This window comes from Anabas testudineus, chromosome 14, assembly GCF_900324465.2.
Source record: "Anabas testudineus chromosome 14, fAnaTes1.2, whole genome shotgun sequence".
NCBI lineage: Eukaryota > Metazoa > Chordata > Actinopteri > Anabantiformes > Anabantidae > Anabas > Anabas testudineus.
The window spans coordinates 16,184,655-16,204,516 of record NC_046623.1 but is presented as its reverse complement, the minus strand read 5'-3'; the positions used below and the strand labels follow the sequence as shown (position 1 = coordinate 16,204,516).

At 38.0% G+C, this 19,862-nt stretch overlaps 2 protein-coding genes across 4 annotated transcripts in view; one reads left to right on the top strand and one right to left on the bottom strand.

Moving 5' to 3' along the window:
- The window catches only part of LOC113169604 (rho GTPase-activating protein 26), a 58,620-nt gene extending 44,518 nt beyond the window's left edge, over positions 1-14,102 (top strand). The window contains exons 17-24 of the mRNA XM_026371158.1: positions 125-230; positions 2,843-3,002; positions 3,579-3,723; positions 3,956-4,133; positions 9,513-9,548; positions 9,664-9,774; positions 10,756-10,847; positions 12,211-14,102. Of these exons, the coding sequence (XP_026226943.1) occupies positions 125-230; positions 2,843-3,002; positions 3,579-3,723; positions 3,956-4,133; positions 9,513-9,548; positions 9,664-9,774; positions 10,756-10,847; positions 12,211-12,299 (917 nt within the window). The 3' untranslated portion in view covers positions 12,300-14,102. The remainder of the gene's footprint in view (positions 1-124; positions 231-2,842; positions 3,003-3,578; positions 3,724-3,955; positions 4,134-9,512; positions 9,549-9,663; positions 9,775-10,755; positions 10,848-12,210) is intronic.
- Positions 14,103-14,632: 530 nt separating this feature from the next.
- Positions 14,633-19,862, bottom strand: part of LOC113169602 (glucocorticoid receptor) — a 53,126-nt gene continuing 47,896 nt past the window's right edge. For all 3 annotated transcript variants that reach the window (XM_026371156.1, XM_026371155.1, XM_026371157.1), the window contains 2 exons: positions 19,404-19,561; positions 14,633-19,187 (listed from right to left, as the gene is read on the bottom strand). In XM_026371156.1, the coding sequence (XP_026226941.1) occupies positions 19,035-19,187; positions 19,404-19,561 (311 nt within the window). In that variant the 3' untranslated portion in view covers positions 14,633-19,034. The remainder of the gene's footprint in view (positions 19,188-19,403; positions 19,562-19,862) is intronic.

The window sequence follows — 19,862 nt, the reverse complement described above, 5'->3', positions numbered from 1 at the left end:
CCTCCTGCATGTTTGCCACTTGTAGACCATTTACCCATTCGGTTTTTTGTTTCTGCTCAGTTTTTGACAAACTGGACTGTATTTCTTTAACAGTTTCTCTCCCCGTTTGACTGTCTCTGTGCAGAGATGGACAACCCAGAGGCCAGGGTGACAGAGATTCATGCTTTGGTGCACCGGCTGCCTGAGAAGAACAGACAGATGCTGGAGCTGCTGATTAAACACTTGGCCAAGTAGGTGGAGATATAACTACACACACACACACACACACACACACACACACACACACACACACACACACACACACACACACACACACACACACACAGATAATAATGCCAGCTCTGGAAGCTGTTCATCATTGAAAAGCATCAGTACTACTAATCTGTTTGCTACAGTAATTATGGCAGTTTAGTCTACTGCTGAACCAAATAGATTTTTTTTAACTCATGTCTTTGAGGATTAGATCTCCTCAGTGGCCAGGTGCAGTTTTGCACTTTTGATACCAGGAAGTCTGGGAGCTTTCATAGTTGTAACCCAGTAAGTAGTAAATCAATGCTTTGCAGGTCAGAGGGTGTTTTGGTGAGTTACTACTTGTTTTCTTGATATATTTATAGTCCCAATGTCTCACAGACATATAAAAAGGTTATTTAGCTCATTTTAATTGTAGGCATCTATGGCTCATTGACCTGTAAATCACCAAATCATTGCTTATTGGGAGATAATGGAATACTACTTACCCCTTAAGATGTTTAGCATTTGCTGTTTTGCCAAAGGACAAATATAGTATACAGTATAATCAGTGGGATGTATGTTTTTCTATGGCCCATGTCCTGATAAGATGCCTGCATGTAGTTAACAAAATGCCAACTTATCTATCAAATACGATGTTTCTGTAGTTTAAAGAACCACAAGCTGCCTGTATCCTTAGGTAAAGAACAGATCATGACTCTATTGGCTTATGTGTATTTATTCTGCTAATGCAGCCAAATTGGCAATGTATTTTCATGCTAAGCCCACATCTGAGCCCAGTGGCTTTGTCTGACTTTTCCTCAACAGCAGCAACAGCGGCATGGTATAATGTGTGACAAATGAGGCATCAGCCATGTTTGTTCAGCACGTGGGCGATTGCAAGTATTTTGAGAACACTCTTCAACTGGGCTTAGTGGATTAAACCTGCTGTCAGTCATCTTCATCTGTTACGTATAGGTTGAATGGCTGAATCACACTAAACAACCTTAGGCAAAGCAAAAATATGTAGTGAGCTTTGTGTAAAAAAACAAACAAAAAAAACAACAGTACGTAGTTTAAACAGTGAGTTATCACGGATGAGATGGAAGAAACGAACGAGAGCAGGTTACTTATTGTCACTTTCTCTGTAGCAAGATGTTCTTACAGTCTGTCCCTCCTTTGTTTTGTAAATGTTCGCATTTACAAGTTAAATTTGTTAATGTATTCCACTTTAATATAATTTTCCTGCCGACAAGCTCCCTTACTTTAAAACAACCATAACCTTATTGGCATGTCATCTGGATGAAAATGAACAACCAAATCAACCAACCAAAACATAAACAGTGAAAATTAGCTGCAGCCTCCATGCTACAATGATCACTAGTGTCCTCCAGTGACTCCTGCTTCATGACTTTGACTTCCTCCCAGTCAATGCTGTAACCTGTATTGACCAGATGTTCGCAGACGGCTGTGGTTGCCAGTGCTCTTTCAGTCATTTCTCACCTGCACAGTAGCCTAATCATAGTGTAAAGTGCTCTGAATGTCATATTATCGGCTTTAGAAAGGAGGCTTTAGAAGCAATCAGACCATCAACAAGCAGTTCAGATGGAGTACATAAGGTAGGACTGATTAATATGGCACAAAATATCACTATATTTAGATAATTGGTGATTAACAAGAAATAATATGTATTAAACTTGTCTGTTTGACATCAAGTTACATACTGTGAGTTATGGTACTGCTGTTTTCTGAAAAATGTTTCCTGGAACTGAATACCCAGAGATTTTATTTTTTGAAATTTTGTTTTCCACAATTTCCACAATGGCTTCATGCCGTAAACTATAAAATATGGCACACACTGTTTCCCTGCTTGTTTTGGACTCTCTCACCGGGTATTGATGAAAAAGACAGACTGGACAAACTGCTTGTTCGGCAATTGTGAGATTTCTTTGTGATGTGTCAGTACAGGTGTATATTTTTCAATAGTTATCACTCTCGTGTTTATCTAGTTTCAGAAACCCAGATTATTTCCAGATCACCAGTATTTGGTGACTTCTCTTTCTGTTTCCTTGTGCAGACATTTGACTCAACCTCTTGTGTCACACGATGTGTCAGTCACATAACTCACTTGTTGTGGTCTGTTTCACCTGTGACAAAGACTCTTTGTTTTCTCCAACAACTATTTTCTTTAGCAACGCCTTTCATTAGACAATTTTATCCATCTGGGTTTAGTTAAAGTGGTGTTAATTGCTCTTTATGGAGTTTGCTGGGAGTAAAACAACCTGTAAACACAACACTGACATATCATCCACTAAATAAACGTAGCAAAGAAACATCAGCATTATTTCTGGGAACTCAATTTAATTTTCTAGTCCTAAACAAAGGTGTCTGGCTCTTCAGTTGATAAATACTTCACTGTCTTCACTAGCCGTTTGCTAAATCTGTCTGCTATTGTGCTGGACTGGAAGCATACGATGGGTCCATTAGGAAAAAACGTTATGTACAAACGTCTGCTGAAAACAGGTTGATGAGACTGGTGAGACTAATTTAAGAGTTAGTTTAAGGAATTTCTATATTAAATGTGGTGCCACTCCACTGTCTTACCCCTGAACAGCGTGGCAAGCCATCATCAACAGAACCTGATGACCATCGCCAACCTCGGTGTAGTCTTTGGACCGACTCTGCTCCGTCCTCAGGAGGAGACAGTGGCAGCCATCATGGACATCAAATTCCAAAACATTGTAGTGGAGATCCTCATAGAGCACCATGACAGGGTAAGAGGGTGTGACTCTGTGAGTACGGATGAATAGCACAAACAGTATTTAGTGACGTAGCGCAGGCTTAAATTAATCCCATGGCTTTGTCAAGGGGATTAACTTTGGTGTAACTGTGCTTAGGGTCCATTTTCCAGTTTTTAGTCTCCTTTTCATGACAGAGCTATTTGGTAAAATGAAAGTATTCTATTTATTTGTAAAAGGTATGGAAATGTATTGTACTGACACATTTTTAAGTCGCATGGGATGCCATTATGAAATCAAATTGTTCTGACATCATCTTTTTAGTATTATTTTGTCTAAAATCACAACCTAGCAAATTGTTGAGTGGGTCTTTTTTTAATTTAATTAAATAAAATTTAATTTAATTTATTTATTTTTCTTTTCTTTTTTTTTTTTTGCCGTAAATTGTAGTTGATGCATTACAGTAATATAAAAGAACAGGAATTTCATAGCATCAGGAAGAATGTGCTGTAAACATGTTGTGTAGCAAAGAAAAAATATTGTCATTATTCATATCTTCATTCATCTTTTGTGCATACTGTACCGTTTCTTCTGACTGTCTGGTTTGCACAGATATTCAGGGATGTACCGAGTTCTGCAGGGGCTCTGACCAATCTGCCGTTCAACATGCCTAGGAGAAAAAGCAATGAGAGCAAACCTCCATCCTGCAGTGAGAGACCTCTCACACTCTTCCACACACCAACACATTCCCATAAAGGTGAGCTAAACCACCTAATTTATAATTAAATGTATTGACTGATTGGACTTATCTCCTTACAACTTTTTTCATTACAATTCACTTAATTCTGATAGAAAATTAAGAATCTACTCTTCTTACAGGCATATCTTAAATGGAAGTATCAGTTCGGAGGAACAATGCCCATTTTTCTTGCTGAAAACACAACCAGAGTTTAAAAATCTCTCTTTAAAATCTTTCTCTATTCTTCTAGGTGAAAAGAGGAACAGTGTCGCCACAGTCAGTGAGCTGCAGCAGCCGGTTTCCTCCTCTGCCAACTGTAACAGTAGCAGCAGCAGTAGCAGCAGTAGCAGCCAAGGTCGGACCCCGAGGCACAGCCTAACGAGCAACGATGGAGAGCAGGACACCCGGCAGATACGACCCAGCTCACTGTGAGTTTGAATATAATAATATTAATATATAATAATATAAACCCTAACAGTTTTACAGTTTTATTTATCTCATTTTATTCAGAAACAGGCAGTTATTGATTGAAAAAAAAACAATGATAATGTTCAAGGACACACTACTTTTATTTCCTTTTTTTTTTTTATGCGTTAACCGTTAATACTCTTGACTTAGATGAAGATCAGATCAGATTTTATTAAGAATTAATGCAGAAAACCATGAAATTCCAAAAGCTTCACATATTTTTCTTGCCACTGTATGTGACAGCAAGGAGCTTAAGTAGAAGTCTTGTGACTGGCAGGTTGTCCAAGTCCCAGAAGCTTGTGGGAAACATTTGTAGAACTGAACTCCCAACTGCACAAAACCTACAAAAAGTTGAAATACTTAGTTTTATTGAATGTGTATGACCAGGGGATTGAATTGAAATTCTATAAATTAATTGACCGTTTTAACGTAAACAGGTTTAATTTTATTTAAATTGTCTAAACCATATTTATTTAGCTCATTCTTATTCCTGGGACATAAGATTATTCCACTTTGTCCAGTATTATGGCGTGTCATGCTGATGGTAATGAGCTGCACAGGGATACCAGTTTACTACAATAACGTGCCAATATTTGATCAACTACAATAACTTGCCAATATTTGATCAACTACAATAACATGTGCCAATATTTGCCACTAGCATTGATGTGTAAAATGCTGCACAGAAAGGAACATGGGGTGGTTGGGTGATTCAAAAATATTTTCCCAGAGTCTAGTGTGAGATTGTATGTGTGTGTGTACAAAGTACTCCTTTTTATTTTTTCACCGACATATTTGCTTAATCCTAACTTATGATGTTTCCTCAACTGTGACTGAGCATTACGATCATATCACAGATCATTCAGTTAAATCAGAACTAAAAAACAGTTTCAGTAAAAAGTGAATAACGACTCATATTAAAGAGACATGTAAAGGCTGCAGTGAACAAATTGTTGATCCCGACAGGGCACCTAATGGGGCATTTCCGTACTAACTACAGTCCAAGCTCTACCAGCCTAGTGTGAACAGACACACAGCAGAGAGTTATATTTTAGACTCAAAGATAGAACTGTTGAATGACTTTCAGTTACCTAACAACCACCCACAATCCAAAAACTGCACACATGGGGAGAGAGAAAGTAGCTCCTAAGCTACAGTATCCAGCTGGATTAGTCAGTGAAGTGGGAGCTAATAAGGCAAAGATCAATAGAAAGCTTTTCAGATTTTGCACGGTTGTGCTTTTAAGGCAGTGGTCCCACACAAAGGGGAGTGTGAGTGTGTGTGTGTGTGTGTGTGTGTGTGAGTGTGTGTGTGTCTGTGTTAATTCCTGTTGTTGTTAATTTCCATCACTGAAAATGGTATATTTTTAGTAGAGTATAGTAATTGTGCTGTAATTAACCACAGTTTGATATAAAAATGTATTTTACTACTCAGTTTTGGCTGATTGACAGGTTATTAATTATTGATTTGAATAACATTTTACATTTGCATAAAATTTCTGCAGTTTCTGTGACTCTGACTTTAAATACTGAACTCCAGTGCCATTTATCCGGTAGGTGTGTGTACGACACATACTGTGCTGTTTGCACTGATGCATTTACTGACAAATGTGGCTGGTGTTTTTTAGATCTGCACCTAAATCTAATAAGTCTTATGACTTATTTACATTACATGTACGAATCTCAGCATTATGTCAGTTGAGTCAGTTTTTTGCACCTTATTTTGGCTAATTCATTAAAACCAATTTACAGCGGAACATGCACCCATTTTTAAATGGTCAGTGAACATAGTCTGTCATGTGTAATTGGTTCCGAAACCAGCACATACCTTCCAGGTCCAGACGTTATAGCTTTCTAAGAAAAAACAACCAGAAAAATAACAGGTGGAAAACAATCAAAGGTCTCTTCAATTGTCTAAATATATATAATAAAATATAAATCGTATCACCATGACTCTTGATGACAATGAAAAAACATCAGTATTACTGTCCCATGTTGGCACAGTTTGTGATTAATATAACTGGTGACACCATGACCTCAACCCTGTTCTTGAGGTATTGAGGTGAAAGTGTAAATGGCAAAAGTCTCTTTCAATTTTCCTGTTGTTCCCCTGAGGAAAGTTTTTACTTTTTTTATTATGTTTGGCATTTGAGAGAAAATTTTAAAAAAGCACAAGAGAGGTCACAGATGAAGAGAGTATTAAATTAATCTACTGAGGAATACGAAGCACAAGAAATGCTGAAAAAAGCTCAATTGTGACTCGAAGGTTTTGTAGGAAACCGGTCAGAGAAATGGTTTCTCCCCACAGCGTAACGCTTACTTACACACAGTTGCATGTAGTACCAGTCACTATGTGTCTGCTACCGCTGCTTTTACTTATGAGCTAGGTTCTTGACTCAGTACATCTTTCTCTCCAGAGCTCTCAGATCTGAGTGTTGGCAGTCGCTCATGAATGATTTAACTCAAGTTCTGAAATGGGTTTAAAACTGCAACTGTGATAGAACAAGTATGGATGATTGGGTTTGTGTGTTTCAACTAAATCTTAATCTAACTTAAAGTGTGTAGGACCCATATTAAGTTATTTTAATAAACGTTAGCAAATAGTTACAGTATTTAAATAACAGCACAAGTAATGGCATGAAAAAGTCAAAAATAAAGCATAACAATGAGGGGATAAATGACCTGTAGCCTGCTCTCACATGGTAAATTCAGCACATTGGACTTTTTCACAGCACTATGATTCTGAAAGAAATACCAACCAGCTTAATCCACATTACATTAAAAGCCTAGCAATTACTGGAGCCTGAAAGGGTTTTGATGTAAGAAATCAGCAGGAATCATTGAATTGTCTTCAAACTAATGAATAAAAACTGAATTTCAAATGGAGAAGAGAAACTGAGGAGCTGAGTAATGAGCATGACACGAGTCTGTTAGAATTAGTGCTGCAAAAATAGATTTTATACTGAAATCATTAACAAGGCAACACCTAAAAAGTTTAGAGTTTGCTTTAACTGGGACGAAGGATAAGGTAGAAATAAAAAGCTCTGAATAAAGGCTCATTTATCACTGAGCTGAATTTTTTTGATAATTTATTGGGGAGGTGCTTAAGTGTACAATAAAAAGATGGAATGTGTCACTGCTTCATAAGCCTCAAGGCGCCATATACTTATGTCATCGTGCGAGGAAGCAGCACAGTTAAATCTGTGCTGTTGTATTTTAAACAGCATCTTTCCCCCATTATTAAAAACATAAAGATATCGCAGGGCTCAGTGACAGCTGTGTGACATCAGTAGAGACTAAAATTTATGATGCACATTACTGAAATATTTCCGAGAGATTTATGCACCCCTTTACATATACATTCAGCCGTTAGGGTCATGCTGATTTATTAAGCAAAGAACCTTTAGCAAGTCGTTGATGTATACCTACCTCCCTGAGTTATAAACTGTATTTGTCACCTTAAAAAGATAAGCGATTTGTCACTATGCTGTTGTCGCACAGCAGCTTTTAATAACTTTTATTAACACACACCCTATAGGTTACACAGCTAATGTTACTTTGATTTGGCGTGTCTTATTTTTAGTATTAAAGTTGTAAAAATGTCAATCATCACCTCTAGGCAACTTGTATGAATTTTAGATAACATGCTATCTTTGTAGGCAGCGTTCAAATGTGCCTTTGCGTGAGTGCTTGTGTTGAATGGATGGTCCGTCAGGTGGAGAGGGAAGAGACAAGAGATCAGTTTCATTAAAACAGCTGTCAAATGTGCTTCATCAAACCAGTTGCTTCCCTTTGTAACCTCTAGGTTGTCGAATAGGAAGTGTTGTCAGAGAATGAGGAGTATTTGGTCTTTTCAAATGAGGAGAAGGACATTATTGATTTATATAGTGAATGAAAATATCTTGACTGTCAGCTGGAAATCGCCTTTTCCAGCAGCTCTCCTTGAGGGAGGGAGATGAGAAGAATGAGTTTGGAGCAGCCAGAGCAGACGAAAAGAAAATGAACAAGAGGAAGGAGATGAGAGTTCACATTGATGAGCTGTGAGTGACAGAAGATGGATCGTTGAGACAATCCCTTTAACTGACAGTTAAAGGTATAAATGGCTTATGTGTCCTTTAAAACAGCTTTTTTTGAAGCTGAATCTCTAAAACACAAAACAAAATGTAACGAATTACAAAACAAAATGAATCCATTAAAGCGAGAAACAGACTGAACTAGCTAAACAGTGATAAAGCTGCAGATATCGAACACGAGTTTGTTGATTCAGTTTGATTTACAGCTTTACCTGCAAGGCCCTGTATTTCAGCCCCAATATTACAGTCTCTCAATGGCAAAATTACTTTTTTAAAGTTTATAATCGTTCCAAGATTCACAAAATGTCGTCAACACAGTCATCACTCTAGAGTTTCTCTGAATTGATTGTGTGGTGCATTAAAAAGCTTCAAATCGGCTTACATTTTGTTGAAACTGCTGCTTCTAAGGTCAAGAACAAACTTTTTACCTCCAATTTCGACTCCATTTGTGACCTGGCAACATGCGATTCCACTGAAATGTTGAGGCCACTATTATCTGCTGAAGCACAGTGTTGATGGAAACTGTAGATGAAGACGTCCTTACACGTCTTCAAGACATTTATCAGTACTCTTTTTTTTAAACTAGTGTATTATGTGTGTGTCCCTAAATGAAGGCAGACCATGTGATATCCCGAGTCTCGCCTATATCAGCGTCACTATGGCAACTATATTCCACGTCATCCAAAAGGGAAAGACTGTCGTATAAAAATGGGCCCTGAAATGAACGAGTCCATGTTGCACAGAGGAAAAAACACTTTAGCCCTGACTAACTACGTACAGTATGTGCTGTAAAAAAGAGGGAATGGAAACAGAACTGTACCACATTACAGCATCTCCGTTTAGTCACTGATAAACCTTAAAGCTCATGGAATCAATATGTGTAAAATATCAATAGATTAAATAATATGAATATGAAACACTCGCTGTCAAACCTACTAAAAATGGCTTCCTGACTCTGCTGAGTCTGTTTATGGCTCATAGCTGGCTATTTTTAATCAACTTTACAGACTGTGTACTGATGTTGTAAAATACTGTGATATAGTCTCTGTCAGCCAATCCTACTGCAGACTTCATGTTCTGTTCCTTTGGCTGGAAAACTGAGGCAAGTAGATGAAGAGGACAGCAAGAGCGGAAAACCTGTCAGTAATATGATGTCTCCTGAGATATGAAGGGACATTATACTACTGATCCAGATCAATATGTGGTTGGTTTAAAAAAAAAAAAAAATGTCCACAAATGTTTGACTTTTCTTATTTTGTGTTTGCAGACTCAACCCAAAGAGCCGAGGCAGCATACCAACCATGTAAGCCAAATGTCTTTAATTTACAAAAGTCATTTGTGGACAAATTAAAGTCATATGTAATTTTCAGCCAGTGTCTGATCACTGATGCGTCATGTTGCGTGTATGTGGTCCTCAGTGCGACATCTCCCAGCCCCACTTCACCACATTCTCCCTCTTGGCCAATGTTCTCTGCCCCATCAAGTCCTCAGCCGACGTCATCAGCCTCCAGTGACTCGTCTCCTGTCAGGTTGGTCCACAGTGTTTTTGTAATGGTTAACATGTTACTAATCAAAGAAAAGCCGGAGAAGACTCAGTTGTACCACAAAACAAAGTTGCCAAGTAGTGTAACTGTGAGCAGATGACGGCGGCACTGTCAAAGTATTTTTGCTGGAAATTACTTGAACGCTGGTGGAAATATGCTAATGCTAAAAATTCCTCATGACAGTGTCTAGCCAGTCTCGTCTACTTTGTATTCATGAGAGTGGGCAAGGCAAATCACGAAAAAGCTTTTTAACCCAAGGGCTTATTCCTGCAAGCGTCTTTCCAGTGTCCTTGAGCAAGACACTTTGCCTCTACAAGCTTCAACATGATGTCATGTAGTTGACTGTGACTGGTGACCTTCCCCATGTGAAAAAGAAAATCAGAATTTAAAATGCTCCTCGGGGGGATCAGTGCAGCGTTTTGGATCAAGGATGTACTTAACTATTTTTACTAAGATTGGGCAGAGGCCATTCTTATATAAACATATCTGTTTAAATACATGGATGCTGTTAACGCATCCTTGGCAGACAAACTGTGTCTGTCACTACATTTCAGTGCTTCAGGTTTCAAGCTTGAGATGTCCTACCCTGCTGCAGAAGTTATGAACAGGTGGTCTTCACTGCCACTGCTTTGAACCCTCTAAGTCCCTGAAACCGCTAACCTCTACAGAGGGTTCTGCACATGATTCAGTGAAGGTTACAGATATATAAAAAGTGACTTGTAAAAGATGATGATGTGAAATATATATATGATATGTGTCCAGTAAGGTCAACTAGAGCATGAAATCCATGATAGTCCAAGTGAATCACAACTAGTAAGTTTGAATTATGCTACAATACGTGCATTATCCTGCGTCAATAGAGCCTTTTGATAATTATAAAACAGTAAAGTATGATTGTGAAACTCTCTTTTGGTTCTGAAGCAGCCCAGAACCTACTCTCACTCTAACATTTCTTCATGTCTCCAGCATTACAGGCAGGAAGGCTCGAGCGCTGTATGCCTGCAAGGCAGAGCATGACTCTGAACTGTCCTTCATCGCTGGGACCATCTTTGAAAATGGTGAGTCAGACTCTAATAGGAAAAAAAAGAGAGAATGTGGGTTTGTTATTTGTATGAAAACAGAAGGAAAAGTCAACCTTGGGAATGTGCTGGACTTCGTTTAGCCTAAGTGCTGGATTTCATTGTTGGTGTTGAAAATACATTTGAAATGATCCAGATATTCAATGGTTGTAATAACTTTTAAACCTTCCAACTCAATTTCTGTAATGATATGTAGATGTCTCTGTCATTTTAATATGATTACTAGAAGCCTGACTAGTGTGTGTGTGTGTGTGTGTTGTTTTGAGAATACTAGACTCTGTCAGGCAGACTAGACCGTAAGTAATCAAGTACTTGGAGTACTTTGTTTTTTGAATGCAGTCAAGAACTTAACATCTTTCATAAGAGAAAAAACAGCTATATATATATATATATAGTTTATGAAAGTAACCATACACAGTGGCACAGAGGATGGTACAAGAAAGTATTGAAACTATTATTTCTATTTTCAGCAGCTTCCCTTCTTGCTTTTTGTCTCTCCTCACTGTAAGAATCTCATCAGACAGTCTCAGGATTCTCTTGTGCCTAATTTCAGTCTCTCCAACATGTAGCTCCTAAAACTGTTATATCACAATTACCTCCCCGGCTTTCTTTGCTCATCTCTTCTAATAAAGACCAGAGAAAACATTTGTTTCCCTGCAGGAAAACCAAAACGCACACTAAGGATTTGTTGGGGGGTCCACTTTTTTTGGTAATGTGTCTCTCAGACTCCCTGACCCTAAATAGAATTAGCTGAGTAAAGACTATTGAGTTATGCAATGCCCAGCAGTGTCACCGGAGCTCTTTGAGTTAATATGTGACCTTGGGGACATCTAATCCCTACAGTGGTATGTCAACACTGCAGCTGTCCCAGTGGAGCTCATCCTGCAGCCTTCTCACTATCACAATGCTACTTAGTCAGCAGTGTTGTGCTAAACACTCGATGCATGGCTATATTCATAACAACAAGAAGTTGTACTTTAACAAGCCTCAGATGATTATATCAAATCGAGAGTGTATCTTCAGTGAAAGGATTAAAAGTCAAGGAGATCTGACCTGTTTTACGTGAGGTTAACGTGAACATCACTGACTTAAACATAGTGCAGAACGTGAAATATTCCTTCTTCATTTTAAATGTTGAAACTATATCCTCTAACTTTCTGATCACTTCCAGGTTCACTGGAAAATATCTCAGGTTGTCATCGTGATCTCAGTTTTTTTGCTCTGTCCCTAAACTGTCTCTACTCTCTGCACATATGCTTGTGTCCACGTTGAAGTGTCTCATATTTACAGACATTTTTGTCTCCCTTGAGAATAAATGAATTTGTTTCTCTTCTCTTTCCAGTTCATGCCTCCAGGGAGCCCGGTTGGCTGGAAGGGACTCTAGACGGTCGAACGGGACTGATACCAGAAAACTATGTGGAGTATTTATAGTCCAGGTCTGAAAAAAGGCCCAAACTGGACCAAACGACTTTTTTCTTGACTAGACTGGGACTTGAAACTGGACCAAGCAGAACCATATCAAATGGATTTGATACAGGAATGAAGTGGAGCAGACTTGAGAAAGAAACATAAATTGCACTGGAAAAAAAAAAAACGGTGGTTCTGGCTGTTAAGGGATTAGTGCGTGGATGGCTTCTTAGGTCCTGGTGAACATGTTGCAGTAATGAACCTGGAATGTAAAGAGAGGAAAGTGTGTCTGGAGGGAATCACTTGTCTAATTGATTTGATATTTAAGAAGCTTATGATATTTTTAATTTCGAACTGCACTGCCACTAATTTGGCTTTTTTCCACCAGATGGAAATGGAAAGCTCTTCCTGTGGAGATGGTGGAGTCGACAGAGATTGTGAACTTGCTAGTTGAGCGGTTGAGTGATTGCTAATCCCACTGGGGGGGGACTAGAGTATTTGCAGCTGATTTAAATCATTGGGTTTTATTGCATGACTCCAAATGTGCTTGTGAGCCATTGCTGTTGTGGCAGTCTGGCAATTCCCCAGGATGAGTTATCCATCAGTTTCCCCAAGATTCAACCTGGATAATGTTTGAGAGCTCCAAATGTCTTGCCAAAAGATCAGCATTGGCTTTCTCCATAATGCCTCTGCCCTGCAGGGCTCAAAATAATGTGAAAAATCTTAAACCAGATCCACAAGCAGTTCAGCGGTTTCCAGTGCAGTGTGGGAGTACTAACTCATTACTGCTGGGTAAAATGAGCACAGCTGCAAGGCCTCGCTCTGTTCCTCCAGCTCGTACATTCTTTTGAGTGTTGGAAATAATTGGATCCTGGGTCGTATGTAGTGTTAAGTCATGTTTACATGATTTCAATTCATTCAACCCGGATGTTGAAGAAGATTAACCATCAATGTTCTTTTTCAAGCTTTAAAAAAAGCACATAGTTGATCATACTGTATATATTTATGGTTATTTTCTCCAAGTTTTCGATTAGTTGCTTTACGGTAGATGCTTTAATATTTAAGAGAATGGAGTGCGCAAACAACTGAAGTGATTTCAAAGTCAATATGCGACACATCCGCTCCGTTGTGAACATCATCACCCATCGCAAAATTCTGTTCTTTATTTTAATGTGATTATCTGCAGTGGACAGACATTTACATTTGGATCCAGAATTTACAGACAAGGCTGTCGTTCATCAGTAAATGTGACGTAGACGTGGGTTTTGAGTGAAGCTCAGACATTGGAAGGAAAAAAAATCATGCATTTGTTGTAGGAGTTCCTTAGCTGTGTACAGTATATGGAAGCTGGTCTGCTTTGGGGCTCCAATGAATTTTCTAATTTGAGTTAAAGCTGAACTTTTCCTTTTTTCATTAAACTATTGTCATTTATGACAACTTCAAGACTATTTAAAGGACATCTTAGCATTTTAAAGGGAAAATCAAATGGGAGTGTTAAAAAAACGTAAATGTGAAATGAGACTACTTTGTTCATATCTAAACTTCTTATTTATGAGACGTTCTTAAAGGCACAATTCTGAACTGTGTTGTTTTTTTTGAGGAATTTTATTGACATTGTAAATAAATACACAGCATTTGATAAGGTATAATTTTTTTTAAGTATGAAATTTTATATTTTGTATTTTTAGTATACTAACTTAATTCCTCCTTTTGTTCTTTGTTGCCCAGATTTTTGTATTGTTTAAGTCTATCTACAGCCTTAATTATTCCTGATGTTTTGGTGAATTGATAAGATTGTGCAGAATTAAAGATAAATGTTGATCAGCTGCAGCTTTGAATGTTTCTTCAGTCCGTGAACTGAATATTTTTACTGTGGCTGTAAAGAAGTGGCTCTTGGTTTCTCTCTGCTTTCATTCTTTATGCTAACACCTTGCAGCTCCAACTCTAGTCATATGTAGCATCAGTCTTCTTATGTAAAACTCTGCATGTCGGCTAATTACTGTATTTTCCAAAATGCAGTACAGAAACTGCATGATGGATCTCCGTGATGGATCCATAAAACTGACATCAGATTTTTCCAATAGGGCATTATTAAGAAAGTCACCAAGTTTATATAATACAAAAACAAACAGTAGTAACTCCAACCATACAATAAATAGTCAAAATACCGCTTACAGCATTATTGGTTTACATGTACTAAGTGCAAATAACAACAGTTTATATGGTGGGAAACCGTACTTACATCAATGATCAAGACAGTTAAACAGACAGAATAACAGTAAAACTGTATTGAAATGTGTGTGTAATTTTTAATAATTCACTTTTGAAATTCAAAAGAAAACTTCTGGCACTTAGAGTTGAAAAACAGGATACTTTATTGTGTAAGATGGCTGAATTAAAGAGAAATCAGTTGTTCTGAATTTTCACTTTTAACTAGTGATGAGAAAAACATCATCCAAGTTGTTACCGACACAATGCCAAATCCAATGTCAAAGAACAACACAGATAACTTCAACATTTAATCAAATAGGTGAAAATACCGACACTGACTACAGAAGTGGTGTAATACAGAAGTAATACAAACTATTGTTATTTTTTGTTTTTTTTAAAGGTTGGATTACATTTACATAACTGAAATATGAGTAAAACAGACTTCAATGAAAGCCATAGCCATATATACCAGTGAAACATGATCTGCCCTTAATCTTTAAAGATAATATTTGCATGTATTTTATACAAAATAAACTTTATCAACCAGTATGAGGGTAGTGCAATTCCATCAGACTCTGGTAGATTTACGCAGAGATTCAACTTTTTTTTTTTTCTTTTTCTGTTTTAAAGTGACCAGTAAATCCTGACAGCGATATACATGGGATCCAAAGCCTAGCCTTTTACAAAAGACACCTTTCAAATAAAATAAGAAGTACTAGAAGTTGGATAATAAGTGCTACTTAAAATGTAACTGCTTGAATACTTCTTGTTGTTTTTGTTTTTCTCTTTTTTTCTTCTTCTCAGCTTTGGTCACTTTTATATAACACAAAACTTCCTCTAGTCCATCGCACCAGCCCTCCCCCTCTCTCGTTTCCTTTATAACTTTGAAACACAGTGAGCGTTCATATAGACTTTCTCATTGACTCATAGAATTTACATGTACTTCACAAGACTAACATGTTTAACACTTCCTAACGTATTCAACACAACTATCTTTATCAAACACAAACCAACGAACAGAAAAATATTTACTTTCTCGACACATTCAATGTATAAAAAAGAATTGAGTAAAATTATTATATCAAAGAGGATCAAACTGATGTATTCAAAATCACAGAAAATATTGTCTTTTTTTAATTTATATATTTTTTTTACAACAGATCAATCTCGAAAAGCATTGATATTTGTTTAAGGGTTTATTTAGTTCCTGATTTGAAATCTTATTTCTATGGCTCTCTGTCTCCCTTTTGCAAGGCCTTTAGTCGAACATAATGCTGAAAAGTGGTAAAAGTGATGTATGAGTATAGAGGTTATGTCTATGTAAAACATTTTGTAATAATACACACTGTTTACATTGCACTGGATATGTCGGCGCTGCTATATATACCTATGGCCATTTAGAAATGAGCAGGGATGTGGTTACTCTACATGTTGAAGCCGTTTTCTGAAACACCACCACCTGGAAAGAGTAATACTGTATACTACCCAAAGACCCAGAATAATCAACCATCACGTCAAGTCCATGCTCTATAAAACCCCCGGCCGTGACACGGGTTAGCAGGCGAAGCTGAAAGCCTGAACTGTGCACGACACAACCTTGCTGCAAATGACCATCCTTTGGTAGAATGGCTGTTTAAAAACACGATGGCTCTTATTGAATAGTGGCTCGTATGCATTTAGAGCCTGCTGTGTTGTTAACTGTAAGCAACATACAAATGACCAGTCACTATGGCAACCTGCTACCTGGTCTGTTAACTGCCATTCAGAGTTGCATGCTGCAGAGGGAGGAGTACCATTCAGAGTAAACTGAAAATCTATACGGTCGACATTTTAGGCAGAGCGAGGTTGGCAGTTATAGGAGTGAGGAAAAAGGAACTGCATGTGTTATGAGGAGGGTGGGGGGGGGGGGGAGGGTGCATTGCATTTACGCTTCCAGCTGAAGCCAGTGTACAACTGCGTGGTTAATATATTCGCTTTGGCTATCATGTAAGCTGGTACAATCATGCTTTTACATTACAAATGATCACCGCCTGTCTGACAGCAGACAAAGTTCTCCTTACTTTGTAATTTCAAAAATACAATATTTTGTGCATCTCCAAAAAAAAAAAAAAAAAAAAAGTCTATCATATACATATAACAATCAGTACTTTTAAGCTGGTGTAGGTGACACTGAACTAATATCTTTCTCAAAATTGAGCAACCTGAAGCAAAGTTACCACATCACTACTTGTCAAATCACAATTTGAAATAAAGACTCTTTCACATTTCTTGAAAATAAAAATATAAAAACTTGCTGTTACATATGGCACTAGTGGGACGCATCCTGCTGATGTCGTCTCCTCTTAGCCTGAGCTTAAATTCACAAATCGTTAGGAAGAAACTGCATCTTCCTAAAAGTATTTCCAACTTTAGAGGTGAAATCTTGTGCTAAAAACAGAGGTGGGTGTCTCTATTTTTTACATTTCATATAAAATATATGTATTTATCTTGTTTTCTATGTTCTTAACTAATTATAACTCTGTTTGTGCAAACACTCTGAGATTAGATTAAAGGGTGTATTTTATCTAAAACCATACTTTAAGTGACACAATACGTTTGTCCCAAATAATATATTTGTTTTGTTTACCTTTCAGGGGTACAACATGGTTAAGTTAACCATATCTGGATGATTCAGATAAACTTTTTTAGACAAGTATTTAGAGGTATCAAGAACATTCAACCAATCCAGAACACCTGTAAGATTACAACACACATGGGGATTGTGTCCATTCCTCTCTGACCATGCGAACATACATTGTAGGTAAGTCATTCCAAGTGCAGCTCCATGAAAAGCACAATTTAAAGCCTTTTAAATTAAATGTTTAAATCTATTAACTAAACTAGAAACTCATTATGAATCCATCTGGCAGTTAAAGGAAAGAAAATTGTGACTTAAAACTGGGTTTAATTACGTTATTATGGCTCTTTACCAACACACAGACATTTGGGTGTGTTTTCCAAAATGCAATTTAGTTGTGAGAAAACAATTTGTGCAAATGCATCTGAATAAGCTGCAAAGATTTGTAAACAAATTTCATTCCAATTAACAACTCACTGGTTATTAAAAGATTTAAAGGTCTTGGAATGTTTAAATCAGCCAGGCCGCTCTGACATGTTAAAAAACATCAGATATGTCTTGGTTAAATTCCAGTAGTGTCCATTTAGCACAGAGCTTCTCACAAGCTTGTGAAGGTGAAAATATCTGGATGTGTATTCAACTTTATATTTGTTGATATCATTAGGTCACCTATATTTAGCATTTATACTGAAAATGGGTAAAAGATAAGACTTAATTTGCAAAATGTTTCATTCTTAAATGTTAAGACCTAAAATTTAAGATATGAGCGTTTCATTTTGGGCTCCATGTTTCTAATCTGTACCATATGTAGTCTTCCCGTGTGTGTATCGGAGCAGAGAGAGCTGCCCATGGTAAGAAAACCACAAAGAAAACAAATTGCCAGTGTTTCAAAACTTAAGCAGACACAACATAAGGAAGGATGTCAAATATTTGATTCTAATGGGAAAAAATGAGTTTAGAGAAGATGGCTATGTAGAGCTGTACAGGCTAAAAGGCACTGGTTTTCCCTTCTCAGATACAACCTGTGTAAACATTTCTTCAGTGAATGTGTGTGTGTGCAGGTGTGACTTTTGCATGTGCGGTCTGAAATACATGTCTGCATAAAATATATGGAGAATATCCCTCTTTTTTCTTCCATTAGTTAGGTTTATAACTAAGAGTAAAGAGCTGGAAACATGTCATCCTCACTGTCCTTGGGTCCAGAGGTGAAAAAAAAAAAAGATTCTGTTTCTAATTCTTCTGTGTTTTTCTTTGTTCCTTTCATTGCCAACAGTTCTCTGGAAACCACAAGTGAACACTCGTTACATTCTCTGCGCAGTGGAACTGGGAAGGGCAAACGGAGACGAGCTGAGCAGGTGAGCAGAGGAACAGTAAGCTCGTACTTGGGGCAAGCTGCAACAGGCTGCTGATCCAGTGAGTTAGGAGTATTAGGAGGAAAAGGTGCTTTTAAGTGTTGGCTTATTAATGAAAACAGCAGAACAGCACTGGAGGCGGGAGGAAAGGTCATAGGGTAGGTGGCCACCACGGGAAACTACATTTAAAAAAAGAAAATTGGTGGTGGACAGGGTGATAGTGGGGCTACAAAATAACAGATCCCCCCAAATGTGTCCTCAGAGTCATTCAGAGCCAAAACACTTCCCCCTGAAGGTCACATTCTTCTTGGTTAGCCAAGAGGAAGGGCTGCAGGTTGGCAGTAGGGAGTCCTACTCATCTTTGGCCAAAACTGGGACTGGTTCAGACACTGTAAGGCCACATTCTGAATGGGTGAGTCCTGGAGGGGCACGACAGAATTCCTAGAGGGGGTCCAGTGAAAACCAAGGAATCAAATCAAAGCACTCGGGTAGCAGGTCAAGCGAAAGCTTAGGGGCCCCAGAGAGGTACATGGGCAGGGCAGGGCAGGATTTAAGGCATTGCTTCACAGTTTAAGGCAGTCATTTCTGATGAAACAGCAGAGGCTTGACACTCCCATCTTTGAATTTTGGTATCTGGTTGGTGATGATCTCTGCCAGCATCTCTGGGAATTCCACACTGAGGGTTTTATTCACAAAAGTGTAGAAACAGATCTGGAGAAGACCTTCGACCATCTGGAGGAAACATCCAAGGGGGCAGAGACACAGGTAGGTTAGTGAGAGTTGATCACACAGAAAGTAGAAGGTGAATGAAGAGTGTATTTAGGCTTTTACACCAAGGATCAAGTTCATTGATGCACTTGAACCACAGGATATGACAGAAAAAACTGACAAGTATGTCAAGAGAATAGTAATTAGTAAAACCTAATGTACTGTGTGTGTTTCTCTAACCTCCTGCATGGAGTCCAGTAGCTTAGTTAACTGATAGAAGCGCTGCCAGTTCTGACTAGCATTCTCTTCTCTCTTGACGATGGCCTTTCCCAGCTCCTTGATGTAAGTCATCCTGATCTCGTCAAACACTGCCTGGCTCTTCAGACCATCTTTTGGTACTAGATACAAAACAACAACATAAACACAAGAGATGCATAAGTTTGCAATTGAACTGCCGATGACGAGACAGTGACTCGTAAAACAAAATGGAAAAAAAAACAACTCATTTTTTAATGAGTGACACAGAGATTATTTGAAAATGTTGAAGCCTTTATAACATCAGTGGATCCCTGCTGAGATTAAACTCGCAATTTCATTTTATTAGCAGGAAATAAATCCACATTAGACCAAGACCACAACTTTGAATAGTGAAAGTAGTCACTAGTATTTATCTTTCTTTTCAAACATCTGTCTCGAACG